The following is a 15,135-nucleotide window of genomic DNA, read 5'->3' on the forward strand; positions in this document are numbered from 1 at the left end:
TTTAACTATTTCATTCGACATCGTTTGTTAGCTAGAAAGTAACGTGGATATGTGACGTCACATCCGAATAATAATAATTCCCCCTCCATAGATACCAAAGAAGAAGAGGAACCAACACAAGTACCGCCCCATTGCCGCTCATCCCCTTGGTCCTCATTCAAAACAGAACACAGCTGTTGAGGGCGCACCGCCCGCCCGTTCGCTCTTCTCTCGGCCATTGCCTACTACCAACCCCCTTAAAACTGTCTCATGAACCCGCTGGAATATCACACGCATAGAATAACAACGACCTTCGGTGCCCCGGTGAGTGGTTTTTTTGTTATTCTTTTGCTATTTCACTTCCCAACGTCGAGTTGGCTTCGCTACGCCAACACAGCAATGTTATGCGCTGCTTTATTTTTTGGGAGGGTATGTTTGTTTTGATGTGCGGCGTCGTCCTTTCATCAAAGCGAAATCCGTGTGCATGAAGCGTGTAATGACGTTGATTTGTGGATAAGTGATGTGTTTTTGTTTTAGTAAAAATGTGCTTTGATATCTGCGTGGAGCAAATCTGCGACAGTATTTTTTAACGTCAACCCACGCGAAGACAGTACACGGAGGCCACACACTAAAAGACAAACACAGCATGTTGTACGACCGCGGAAGTGTGGTTGCGATATTGCGGACAATATATCGCGCGCTCCCTTCGTACAGCTAGCCACATGCTAATCTCGGTCAAAAAGCCCTTTCTTGCTCTCCTTATGGCGCCACTTTAGTTGCATTTTGGTTGACTGCGTTTGTTTGGAAGCATTGGGGTCAATTTGTGGACTTTCAAGACGACCACTTGGTGTCGTTAGCCCGGCGGCGACAGCAGTTTGTTCCGGCGGGTGGTGGTTGTAGAGGTGGAACACCCCCTGCACGGTTAACCCCCGGGGGAGTGCTTTGGGTGTGGCGGAGGTTCTGCCACTAACGATGCTGCGTGTGCATCCAACCATCCTCATGTCTTGTCCCTTAAGCGTTTTTTGTTGTTGTAAATCAACGATCTAGATACGACTGACCACTTGTGAAGGTCTTTAAAAGGAGGTAGCATGCTAGTCATGTGTTGTTTTTTATCATTAGTATGGCAGTGTTTCCCCAACATTTATTGAACTAGAGCACAGTATTTGCACGAGTAAAATCTCATGGCACACCACCAAACAAAAATGTACAAACAAAAAGTGGATACACAGGTCAATTATGTACCTTCTGATATCTGCATTTAATTGTTCAGCCAGTCTCAATATGTCACTGGCATAGATAGAGGCACAAATATAGTTTATTTGTCAATTAATATAAATTTTCTGACCAGTAAAATTGGGAATCACTGACTGATGTATATTTTTTCTGGCGTAATGCCAATACAGTACAGTGCATTACAGTGAAGTGAACCCTCACTAAAACACAGGTTAGAGACCAAGAAATACATTCAGAGTTTCCTATCTTAAAATGTTGAACCTATGATCCCCAAAACACTTCAGTATCTTACAGTGTTACTGTTCAAAATAAACGGGTTACAGATGATTGGATTTTTTGGGGGAAAATATACTGCAAACTGGCAAAGATTCACTATTTTCGCATGACTGAGTGTCTTGAATGAAGCGGCCATACTTGACTTGCAAGCTGTTTTGAGTGCGAGTGCTTTTGAAGTCTCAACACACATTAATGTAATGTGTATTGCTGTCAATCAATAATGAAAGCATCAAGAGTTATTGTCTTTTAATGGCGTATTCATTTGCTGCAAGACAACTTGCATGTATGAATAATGTGATATGCAAACCGTTTGCTGTCGTACACTGTATATTAGGGGTGTTAGGAAAAAATCGACTCGGCAATATCGCGATATTACAGTGCGCAATTCTTGAATCGAATAGATTTTTAAACAATTTTTTAAATAGGAATATTCAACAATTTAGGGTTAGGATTCACACATTAAGCATGGAAGAATGTTATATTAATGGAACATTAAGCCTTGATATTTTATTTCAGCGCTTTTCAAACATGAAACAGACTGCAACCTGTTAAATGCAGTGGCTCATTTTCAGATAAATGAATACATTTTCATACAAATCTTGCAGTGTACACGTTTACTGATGAGTATTTTCTAAATTTGAGTTAAAAAATCCTAATAATCAATTTATAGATTCGCATCGGGATTAATCGGCATCGAATCGTGACCTATGAATCGTGATACAAATCGAATCGCCAGGTACTAGGCAATTCACACCCCTACTGTATATGTAATTTCAGGCTGAATATATAAACCTTTTCCACTGTAGAAAAAAAAAACTTTTTCCCTAACCTGCTCAAGATTCCAGAGTGCAGGACGCTCTGCCACACTTAACATATGACACAGTGGTCTAGAGTTCAGACTCGTGACCGGAATGCTTGTTGCTGCTGCGTGTCGCGGTAATGCTGAAAGGTTGAAATCAATCTCATTCGGCTTTAGCCTCCTTGCTCCTCCTCCTCCTGCACACAGGCATAGCGTATTTATTCATGGCACAATGCTCCGTCACGACAGCTTCCGAAAGGCATTGTTTGATTATGTGTTTAGATACAGTAATACAGTGGCACTGTTCCAAAATGGAACACTGCAGTTTCTTCTGGTGTAGTTTTGAGTGTTCTAGTTTGCAAAATGCCCACCCACCACCCACCGCCCGACCACACAAATACATACTGTACTGTATTGAAGCAGTCGACAAGCCAAAAGGTTCACCCCCCTTGATTCCATGCCATCTTGTCATCACACCTGCTCGTGTTAACCAAAACAAGACGGTCTCGCTGCGACTTTACAAACCCTACCGCACCTTCTGGATGCCACTAATCCTCCTCGCCATTGCCCGCCGCGCGTAGGTCCATCTGTTGAGCGCTGTCGTGTAACTGCTCAGCCCGAGGCCTGCAAATGTGATTAGTAGGAGATTACATCTGTGGGAGTTTGTGCGAGTGTGAAATGAAACTCGGAACCAGAGCCCTGCGTATATAAGAGAAAAGGATCAAACGCGGAAACTTCAACACCTGCGCTTTCTCAACTTTATCAGTACTCGCCTTGGCGGCTCATGTTTTGTATCCTACAAGAATATTGTGGAGTTTTTCCAAAGTGTGCCAGAATGTCCTCAGTAGTGAAGAAAATGTGACATTCTGCTCAATTTTTTAGGGCCGGCTTTGGACAAACAGGTCCACTTTGAGAACATCCTTGTTTACTTTTGTCCACTAAATGGACCAGAATTACCTAACAATAGTGAAAAAAGACTTCAATGTGCACAAGAATGTCCCTCAGATTGGACCATAATGTCCTCAATAAACCAGAATGCCCTCATCAGACTATTACATTCATCAGTAGACTAGAATGTTCCCCATAGTGGACCAGAACATCACCAAAGTGGACCAGTGGCCCCAAATGACCCAAATGTGAAATTCTGGTTCACCTTGAGAGCATTCTTGTTGACTTTTGTCCCGAGTGCACCACAATAACTTGGAAACGAAGCAGAATAATGTCCTCAAGGTGGACTAGAATGTCGTTAAACTCTAAGTCTTAAACTTACTTTTGCTTAATTGTCATTCAATACACTGAACAGCATAAAAAGGTATCAAAAAGTGGACAAGAATGTTCCTCTTATTGGATTGGAATAGTCCTAAAAATGTATCAGAATATTCCTAAAATGGGCCTGAAAATTATTTCCGATGAAAAAATAATGTCCTCGAAGTGTACCAGATTTCCCCCCAAAGTGTACCAGAAAATGTTGTTATTGATGGATTAAAAATGTTGACCAGAATTTTTCTCTCAGAGATTGCCCTGAGCATCCCTCGGGACGCCAGCCATGCCCCATCCTAAAGGCTTTTTTGCCTCCATATCCATATTATGACCTCCCTGGCGCCCCCCATCCCGACTCAAAATGTGGCTGCCCTGTTGCCAGGGTAACGTTCAACATTCATCTGGCACGTTGGTTCTGCATAAACGGAGGTGCAAAGTCACACGGCGTATCCGTGTCATTATTTCTATTAAGTCAGCGTGCCTTGCTGATGTGAGGTGTTGCTTGCTGTTGTTTGAAGCGGGTGTCGTAGATGCTTAGATTTGTTTTTGCGTATGTGTGGGAAGGAGGTCAGATGTAATGCATGCACGCTCTAGCTTTCTCTTGAGGCGAGTCTGAGGCTGGCACCGAGTTTCACCATCTATCTTTTTGCTAGCAGTAAAAGACGAGCTGTGTCAGTGCATTTTTCATGTGGTGCCTGCTGAAGCAATTTTTTTATTAGTGGAGTAGGTTGCACATGAGGCGCAGCACACTTGTCTTGTTCCTTTTCCCTCTCCCACTCATTTTTTCCCTGGGCCATGTTTGTAAAGTAACTTGGCGACACGGAGCAGAATAATTTCACAGGTGATTTAGAATGGGTTGAAGGGGTGTAAGGGACGGTACAGCAAAAATATATATATTTTTTTGTTCACAGTTCACATTGGTTGCAGTAAGGGAACAAAATGCAGAACGTGAAAGTGCTTTGTGTAAACGGGAACACATTTAATAAGATTAAAATAACACAAGCTGCAAATTTATAGCAGTGTATATACTCCGATGAATTAAAGATTTGTGTGATTAATGTGTATACTATATTTTGACACGTGTGCAATTATGTGAAAATTGAGGCATTGCATCAAGTTTCACCTTTGCAGCGAATTTAACAACGCTCAACAACTTTAAAGTCATTTTGAAGATGTTACTAACTTGATAAGATTCCCATTGATTGAAATGTTGAAAATGAAATGTTGTCTAGGCTTTCGGGACACTGTAACTAACAAAGTGTGAATATTTTCTTATATGTAAACAGGAACACATGTAGAGTCATTTTAAAATGAAACCTGAAACTGCTGGCACCGAGTTCTCCATTGAATGAAAAATTCTCAAATTAACTGAGTTACAATTAAAAAAATATTTTTTCAATCAAATACCAAGTCTTAAATATGTTCCTTTTTTTTGGCAACATAAGTCTTTTTGTAGTTTGTGCATACAAGTCTAACAGTTTAAACAGTGTGAATAATTCTGCTGTAAAAACACAAACGGTGTCCTGTTCCAAATGTTTGTAGTCCTGTCCCATACTGAAAACTGACAGTACAGGTTGGGTACGTTACGCTATCTAAAAGCTAAGGCTATTCATCCTTCCATTGGTTGGTCAGGTTCTTGGTGTCCTGGTCATCAGGTGAAAGGTGAGTTGAGGGCTCGGGGCCTGTTAAGCCTTTTACGGCACGCGGAATGTCAGCTGTGAGCGTTCCATTCCACTTGACACCTTTGAGCTGATAGGCCATGCGGCGTATCTGGAATGACTGGAGAGGCGGAAGTTTTATATGTGCTCCGCATGTCAGTGTGGATTTTGTTTGGGCTGGAGATGAAATTGATTACTGGTAAAGTGTGGGGGAAAAATGTAGCCGAACGGCTTCAAATGTTGATTGTTACTACTGCATTGAGCGTAATGTGCGTGGCCGTTTTTAGAGGTAGCAAGAGAAAGTGATACACTACATTTAACAAGTGCTCGTACTCCATTAGTGAACCTTTTTTACACACACACACACACACACACACACACACACACACACACACACACACACACACACACACACACACACACACACACACACACACACACACACACACACACACACACACACACAAAGCAACAAATCCATACAGTTTTCCAGATGTTAGGTCAGGGCCAGATCTGCTCCTAACCACTGGATGAGCTCCTTTCGTGGACAAGTCACACGAAAGCCTGAACATTGTCGACATACATTTTCCTCCCTAGTCTGGGAAGTCAAATCTCAAGCTCACGTTCATAAGTGAAGCCCACCACCCGTCCCGATTGTGCATAAACAGACAAGCGCCCGCTCCCTCCAACTTCCTGCGCACGCTGTATGCGCTATCAGGTGCTCGTAACACGCAGCTTCAACTATCTGAAATCCCGAGTGTCTCAGCTTGGCGATCTAAAGCGAGAGCGCAGGAATGGTCATGGAAACTTGTGACCTGGCTTCCACTGAAGAGAATAGATCCGATGGAGACAAACATCATTTTAAAGCAATGTCTGGGCCTCTTTTATTCCCGTTTGGCTTAAGTAAACTGTCAAGACGACGACGAGGCTTTACCCAGCCAAGCTTTTATCCCGCACCCCATCCTTGTCTTCTTCCAATTGTGCTTGTCCAGATCATTTACATTAGATAAATCTCCATGTCATCCAAAGACTCCATTTAACTTTGTGTGACTAGAACAAACCGTTTTATTCGTTTTGGCAAACGTTTGTGCTTTTACATGTGAGCAGACGCTTGCACTTGCATGCTTAAAATACGCTTAAGGCTGGATCCGCGCTGCAGATCCAAGGGGCCCGTGCCGATTCAAATGCCTAACGGTTGTCTTTTCACCCTCTCCTCTTTACTCTGGCACTGTGACCTTAGTTAATTGACAAACACAGCTGCCACTTGCTTAAGTTGGCGTTAAACAGAAAAAACCATGGGTGTCTTTTTCTTTTGTTTGTACAGCAGCTAAAACGCGTACAGGTGCCCGACAAACTTCAATACGCCCCTGCCTCTATTTGAATATGACACATCAGTGCACATTTTTAAAAATAATATTTCTGACACTTACTTGGCCATGTGAGTTCAGCCAAGCAAGGTTGTTAATGAGGAACCGCAGACAAACTAAACATCTGCAGGGTGCAACGCTGCATGTTTGTTTTCAGGATGTGATCAAGCACTTTTGTTGGTGGCAACTTGGCAAGACATTGAACCGCAAACACTGTCACCGTAATGAACTCATTCACTCACAGCCATATTTACTGAAGCAAGTCCCTTCGCTCCCGGCTATTTTACTGGATTTTGACTGATTTTGCAAGGCCCGCAGCATATTGTGTTCTATTGCTATAAAAACATGGAACCTACCAAAAGAAAGATTAGAGTCTCTTCTTTCATCAGGAAAAATAAGTAATAATTTGTATCCGTTTTGCAGCAATTAACGTTAGAATATAGCTAAGTTTAATCATTATTCACAAACCTGTTGAAAACACTGGGCAAAAGAGCTTGTTGCAACATGGCTCTGGTTGATCTCTTATACTCTGCTGGCAGTTTTTTGTAATAGTGACCATTGTTAAGCGCCCTCTTCAGGTCAGAAGCTGCATCAAAGACTTCTGTATGCTCTAGCATAAAAAAAACATAAAAAAAAACACAAATACATTTTTGGGATTATGGCAATATTTAAAATAGAATGTTTTTATGTTTTTGGGAGCAAATGAGTTAAGTTTACAGGAAGAAAGATTATAGTCTTTGAAGCTATGTGTAATTGTTCTATACGCTGAACAGATTAGTGCGCATGTTTGGTGCACAAATTGGTGCACAAATTGGTGCATGGCCACAATTAGTGAATAAGGCGTAATGTCTATCCTATTTTAGTGCGTGTGTGCGTGGCCGGAACAGTGTGTCTTATGCAGAACAACGGTGTCTCCTGTGTGTAGGGTTGTGCACGCGTGTGTGTATGTGTGTGTGTGTATATATATATATATATATATATATGTGTCTGTCTGTCTGTCTGTCTGTGATTGCGTGTGCATGTGTGTCTGTCTGTGTAAACTTGAGTGTGTATTTGATTGTGTGTTGCCCCTTGCTGAGCTGCTTGGTGGGAAAGGAGGGTTGGCAAGGGGCTCATTTTGGGGGGCTCGAAGAAGTACAAGTGATACAGCGGCTTCCCTGCAAGTCTCAGCTGTTGCGCCTCTTCCATTTCGTCCACGCGCGCACACATGCACGAACACACACACAGACGTACACCGCGCAGACAAACATACATTCGCACACAGACGGACGCACAAAGAAATCCATCTTTCTTAGCTGCTATCTGATGGGACAAGAAAGGATCTCCCCTCAGACGCTCAGGCACACTCACAAACACGTCCACATTAGGAGAATGATCTTCTCCTCATTGTCTTGTCTTCCTCTCTCTCACTCGCGACTGTGCGTCTTGGTAAGACCTAGGTTGTAGTTTTACTTCCTTTTTAGATCATTGCCACATCTCTGTGGCGCCTCCAAAGTCAAATGTCCTGCAAGTGGTGCAGTCTGGAGTTCAACCAGCTTCAGTAAGTCAAATAAAAACGTGTAGTTCAAAGTGCCATGATGAGTTTTGTGTTAAATATGGACTCGTTGTTGGAGGTTAGTCCTAGATAATACAGTGGATACTATATAGTATATATTTCCCGATTTTTTTTTTTTATTTTTTAATTTTTTTTATTCACGAAACCTTACTATTTTATTTTCATTGTATTTTATTTGAGATTTGTATTTATTTTTAAAATACCCTGGTTGGTCTCTTGCTCGTGACAGGGTTGCGCACTCCCAGCAGTGGTGTGGCAGCCTTTTGTGTTGCAAGTTGTAATGGTGTGTTTTATTGGAGCCTAGAGACGGGGCGATGCCATGTTAGAGGAAGTCATGCATGTTGTACTGTGCACGTGTGTGGGTGTGCAGATTCAGGAGGCGTGTGATCTCTGTATTGCTCTATTAAGCAGCTTCAAAGTGATCTGAGATCAAAACAAACTTTAGGAAAGAAATTCATTTCAAAAGTGTCCACAGCACAAGTTCTTTTCCACGGACCTTTCTACATACAGTTGGGTTCTTAGTCCCCAAGCCGTACCAATACTGTAAGATGCTATTATTGCAATTGATTGAGTTATACATCAACCGCATTACACATATTCCAAGCTGTTCTTGTTGAAATGCTCAACATTGAGACTGACAGTATGAACCCTGCAGTAGTATTGCAACCAAACAGGCAGTTTTTGACTTGTGCATTATTTATTGAAGGAATTGAGCGGAGTAGGCCGCCTTAAATGAGGCCAGCTCCTCACTGCAAGACACCCTGCAGGTTTCACTGTTAAATATTGGAGAATATCTGTGCCCTGAATGACTAAAATTTATACGAAACCGGAGTTCAAAGGATGTTTATAGACAAAAGCAAAAAACAAGGGGAACTATTAGGATTCCACCCGACACCATCGATATGTGTTTGTTTTGGGTGTTTGTCAAGTGTCCATCTTTGGCTTTAATTAGCAATAGCAAGGCTCTGAAAAGAAGGCTTTGTCCTATCAGATGCCTTTGTTTGTGTGTTAAACCCTGAACATAATTATAAGGTCTGTCAGGTTGAAACACGCCGTGCCGCTTTAAATCTGTGTCTTACACAAGAGCCCCGAGGGCCCACCCAGGACCTTGTCCTGGGAAAAGCCGAGCGTCCGTCTCGGGTTCCAATAACTGGGATGGTGCAAGAATAAACACCTCCAGTCGGCTTCCTCGATATGAGAAACGTCCAGATTTTGTTCCTTATTAAGCAACCAGCTGTATGCACTTTATAAACTCACTGAACCTCTAATTAGGTCCAATACAAGAGCTGCATCATAATAGTCTTATTAGATACGATTGTAGTTTGGTGTGGTGTAGAGCTGTACTGCATCAAACTGTTCTTAAAGAGGACAGTTTGAAAATTTTACTTTTCTATTGATTGTATATAAATACTTGGTTCTTTGAATTAACTGCCCACACATCAAGTGTGATATTAAACAACAAAATAAATGGGTTTTGAGCTGCCAATTTCTGAAAATGCATCTTTGAGAAAGCCCTAAGTCCATGTACGTTTGGGACCAGTTTGGACTGTGGGGGGGAAAAAAGCCTGCAGTGTGTGGCAATTATTAGTAACCACTGTGCAACAAGGCATTCCGCTTTGTTTGACAAGCCGAACGGCAGCATTTAGGCTTGTTCTGCCTTGGCGGAGGTCTCTACTGAGTGCCATTCAAATTATCTTCTGTAAACAAAGCTCTTTATTTGTACTAGTGCAGCAGTGTTGACATTAGCCAATCCTTGGAGACTCATCGAGGAAGACATTGAGATGCTATCTTGTTTCCTCTGACCGAATTGCTGCCCTGCATTGTTCCGCTGCCCTTTCCTTGTTAACAGTCCGTGCACTTCCACCATTTCCTTCCCCTCCTTCCCCTCCTTCCCCTCCTCCTGCCTCGTCCTTTCCCCTTTTTCTCATTCATCTGTCAGCGTTGCTCTCATCGGGCGCAAGTGGACTTGAACTTGGGCACGCTGCTCGCCTGCCCAGGCAACAAATCACACAGCACCGCCCGACCACATGCCACCTCTTACAAGATTGGCACAGTGTCGGCATGTGTTATTTACGGTGAAGCAGAGCTTGGAGGAGGCTCGAGTCACCAATTTAAATGGGATATGTTGTGACTGAACAAGATTTTATGACTTGGTTAACTCAAGTAATGAGTTGTATTGACCTGCTTGAACTTTAGGACGTGCTCGACTTGTTTTATTTTTGCCACAAAATTTCGCATCACTATAGAACAAGGGCCAGGCAAAGCCTGCTCCGGTTCATTCTTTAATCTAGCCCCCTCGAGCATTTACTCTTGGCACGTCCTCCAATGACCAAGGCAGGCCTCAACCGTTTTGCAAAGGTTCTAATTATCAAAAGCAGAGATCTGTAAGAAACGGAGGCAGGAGGAGGAAGAGGGGGAGACGCACTTCTAAAAAAAGCATAATCACACCCCACGGTGCAAGCGGCTGCCAGGATACGGATTTAGAACCAGCAGAATTTGACCAACGTGCTGGATAAACTACTTTCCCGGCCTGCGCAAGAATACGGCGCTCTCAGTTAGCGTAATGCTTTTCTATTTTTGGCACATGTGTTTTTTCAAACATATTTGTTGTAATTCTTACTTTACTACTAAGTCAGCCTCTGTTAGTGATAAGCTATGGCACGTTGACGACAAATTCGAATTACAAAGCCGCCATAGGAATGGAACTCCGTCATAAACGGAGGACCCACTCTAGAAGTAAAATGTTGAATTAAAATGTTAGCAAATGTGTCCTTGCGGCCTGCCTGTAAATTTTATTTATTGACAAAATTGCCCACAGGTGTGAATTGATGGCAGAGATTTTATATAAATAGTGTTGCATGTGACATTCATCTGATTAATTATTGTGAGAAATCGTAAGCATGATCAGTGTCTCATATCATGTCATATAACATTTATTTAAACAAATGTGGGTTTTTTTTCAGAATTCTGCATCCAAATGGTATCCCTTTGCATTAATCCATACTCAAGAAGTAGCTCTGTTTCATAAATGTTGGTGACCCGGCCTGCTGACTTAGATCAATAGCGCTCTTTTCAGGAGGACTGCCGTTAATGAAGCACGGCTGATAAAGAGGCTCTGTTGTTAAACAAAGAAACCCCGCTGGAGGTAGTAATCAGCGACGTCACTGTGCTTGGGAAGCAAAAGAAGAGGAGGGCAAAGCTTTTAACGGACTGTCACATGCTCTCCGCAACACACTGACCCACTTTTTACCCGCCTGATTTTGGCGCATCATCGGCTACGCGCTTCTCCGACGCATCACGTCCCGCTGCGGCTAAACTAAACAATGAGTGCATGCGTATTGCGTAGCAGGTTTACCTTACACACACCCAATGAAGGATGTGTGTTGCAACATTAGAAGGCTTTTCTTATCCTTTTCTGAAGGTTTGACTCTGGTTCTTAGTTGTAACGTCTGTATGTCCATTTATCTTCTATAGCATTGATCCTCAGGGTGCGGATAAGATGGAGACTATCCCATCTAGACATGTTAGTAAATCTTCCTCATAGTTACGAGGTTTGGGTTTTGAATTTCAGGTTAGGGCCAAGTTTACAGTTGATGGATATGCATCAGTAGGAAGAGTGTAGTTTCCTATGGCGTGTTCCATTTAACACTGCGACAAAATGGCCAGCAGGAGTGACATTTTACGGATACACCGCCATGCAGTCGCAGGCAAATTGATAGGTGACGCTCGCAGGGGCCTGGAGATGTGAACGACGCCTACAGTGACAACCAACCCCATTCCCTCTCGCACTCTGTGACCTTTCACAATGCATTAATCTCATGTTTGTGTGCTTGGACTTGGGACACATAAAATATGCACAGGAGTAAATGGGATTAAGGCTGTGTGAAATCCATCTGGGGTTTATTGACACACTTTTATAGCTACCTTAGAATAATAATACAATAAAACAACGCGAGAGTAATCATTAGCTACCGGTCACACCTAGTTTTTTCCTACATTTAATTTGTTAACTTTGTTAAGGCACAATCGATGTTACAGAATCTTGTATTGGTTTTCAGTTGACTGCAAGTGGTTATAATCTTGTGGTCATAAACATACAGTATAAACAGTACACATTGTTTTACAGCAATACTTAGCCATTAACAACCTGCAGTGTGAACATAGCCTGTGTTATTCATCCAATGTAACCGGATTATAAATTGGGATGATCAAATCAAGAATTCTATATATATATATATATATCAATCCAATCAGGCATAATTTAGCTTCGGAAATGAGACGGATAGCTGTTGACAAAAGGTGCGCATTTTTTGGGCAATAGTAATGCAAAGGCTTGGTCATGGAATGAGTAGTCACATGCGCAAGTAGGCCCGCTCTGTGTGTGACAACAACTTCCAGCCAGTCTGCAAGTGTGTGACTGTCATTTAGCAGTCTGGCTCAAAAGCTCCTCGACAAGCCTTGGCACGCCTTCCACCGTTTGTCACCGATAGTTTAATATTCTCTTTGCGTGGAAGTTGAGATGACTCTGTATGCTGGTGACTCAGAAGGAGGAGGAGGCGTCTGCTTTGTGTGGGAGCTGCTGTGTCGGACGCAAAGTGGTCCGAGATGGTTGGTGACGAGCAACGGACAAGCTTCATTAGATGTGGATATGGCTCACTCTGTATCTGACAATGATACCCTCATCCTAGCATTCTACGGTGGTATCAATTTGTTAAAATACCTCAAGATATTTACACACCCTATTTCTTGTCTTGCGGTAATTAGTTCTATGAGACTTGATAGTTGATACCCCACCCATATACAGCTAATGGCAAGACCGGCTTCTGTAACCGCGTTGACTAGGGCCAGAGCCCTTGCGCTGTGACTATTTGTAGGGACAGAGCCCAGAGTGTGGATGGACATTGAGTGCCCATAAAGACAGTAAAAACAATTTAGCTTGTGGATGCAGTACTTTGTTCACTACACTGTGTGTATGTGGAGCACGGGCACATCACCAAACTAGTTTTGTGTTATTATTTTTTATTTATTTATTTATATAGTTAAATTGATTGATTTTGTGTTTCAGGAAAATATTTTCAGAACCATTCTACTGACATTTACATTGTCGTTTAATTGATTCACGATGGGTGGGGCAGACACTGCAAAGACTCATGTATTTGTATACAATCTATTGACAAGTGCATTTCCTATGATATTTCCATTTTATAGAATGTCAGCGGCGGTTTAATATTAGAAATCTTAATCCCATGTTTGTCTTGCTCATGAGCTCTGTATCCCCCTCCATCCCTCATCTCCCTCTGTGATAACCTGAAGGAGATGAGGGAATCTAAACCCCCAACTGATGTCCAAAGGCCTGCCAGCATGCAGCATTTGTCTGCAGCTGCTTCCCCTTTAACCCCCCACCAACCCACTCCCAGTGCATGTCAGGCCAACGTGTTGGATTTCTTTGATTGCTGAGACACCTAGTGGCCACTGGCCAGTAAATTCTACAGTAGTTCACTTTGGGTTAGGAATCCGCACTGTTTACCGATTGGATTGAATTTGACTAAAAGCCCAATATCCCATAGTGTATAGAGACTGTTAAATTGAATAAATCACATGGCAACATTTACACAGAAACAGTGACTTATTCTTTCTCTGTCTTTTCAAGTTTCAACGTGCGTCTGCGGGACACGACTTGACAAGTGAAGACAGTGACACGCAGCGAGAGGCTGGGCTCACCGCGGGAACCATGCTCATCTGACACTCAACCGGTGAGCCGAAGAATTGCTCTTTGCGTGTCAGTTTGCCCGCGGGGTTTGTAAGCAGCCGTTGCACGTCGACTGATCAGCCAGCGTAAAATTATGTTTGCATTTAAACCACCTGTCAGCCCCAATGTATTCTCCTCATGCGGGTAAACAACGTGCCATGGCAAATTTACAAGGAGAACATGAGTGATCAGGCAAAGCACATTTATTTTCAAATCAAACTATAAGGCATTACAGAATAGCACAATCATTAAACAAAACAAAAGAAGATAAGTAAGATGTTCAGTCTTCTCAGTCCTATTTTTAAATTTTCCAATAGTTCACAAATTCTACGAAGCTGTGTAAACTTGTTTCCCAACTTGATAAACTCAACGAATTTTGCAACATATATTTCACGGGTGTCATATTGGGACACGCCGGTTGTACTGTAAGCTGTTTAGTGCAGATCTTTTCCTTAAGCTCCTCTCGTTCTGTCCTTACCTGTTCAAGTTAAACGGCTGTGAAAGTGTCCATATGGTATGCACTGATCTCCTTAAATCCTAATCTCAGTTTGTCAACTCTCTCCACAATGTCAGTCAACTAAACAATGGGTGAATTCAGATTTGTTGATGTGGTGCTGCTCTACACCGTCTGCTTTATAGTATTCATTACTGTGTGTGTGTTGGGATTTTTTAATTTATTATCATTTTTTGTTAGGGCAGGGCGGGCTTTTGCTGCAGCGGAGCATGATGAACGACGGCCTCCTGCGCTAGAGCTGCATGCTGTGGGAAAGATGAACTTCCCCAATGGCCAATCAAGCCTCGCCCCGACTGCTGCCACCGTCTCAGAGGTGAGGCCGCGTATCACCAACACCTCCTGGCTCCTTCCCTATCAATCATTTGGCGTTTGACATGACATTTTTGGACAGTTCTCAATTTTCAACAATATGGAAAAAAACATTTATACTAGTAGATAGATTAGTAGAGGAAAAAAAACATGGATTAGTCAGATACCTCCATTTTCACCGCCCATTCCTTCTTTCTCCATGATTCTGCCATTATGATGAAACTATGTGCATGTGTGTGTTCCAGAGGAGCAGCAGCTCAGAGTCGCTCAGTGACAAGGGTTCCTCAGAGCTGAAGAAGAGCTTTGATGCAGTTGTCTTTGACGTGCTGAAGGTCACACCGGAAGAATATGCTGTAAGTGTGTTTCTGGCTGTCGTTGTCCGACTAACCTGTATGTGTTTTTGAAGCGTAAGCACATCTCTGATGTGCTGAGCTAA

At 42.6% G+C, this 15,135-nt stretch overlaps 1 protein-coding gene across 3 annotated transcripts in view; it reads left to right on the forward strand.

Moving 5' to 3' along the window:
• Positions 1-53: 53 nt before the first annotated feature.
• Positions 54-15,135, forward strand: part of ralgps2 (Ral GEF with PH domain and SH3 binding motif 2) — a 56,615-nt gene continuing 41,533 nt past the window's right edge. The window contains exons 1-4 of one of the 3 annotated variants that reach the window (XM_086089374.1): positions 54-303; positions 13,778-13,880; positions 14,571-14,703; positions 14,945-15,052. In XM_086089374.1, coding sequence (XP_085945500.1) covers positions 14,647-14,703; positions 14,945-15,052 — 165 coding nt within the window. In that variant the 5' untranslated portion in view covers positions 54-303; positions 13,778-13,880; positions 14,571-14,646. The remainder of the gene's footprint in view (positions 304-13,777; positions 13,881-14,570; positions 14,704-14,944; positions 15,053-15,135) is intronic. The other 2 variants (XM_086089375.1, XM_086089376.1) reach the window with 2 other exon arrangements.

The sequence above is a fragment of the Leptonotus elevatus genome, chromosome 11, assembly GCF_054856555.1.
Source record: "Leptonotus elevatus isolate MCC_2025b chromosome 11, RoL_Lele_1.0, whole genome shotgun sequence".
Taxonomy (NCBI): Eukaryota; Metazoa; Chordata; class Actinopteri; order Syngnathiformes; family Syngnathidae; genus Leptonotus; species Leptonotus elevatus.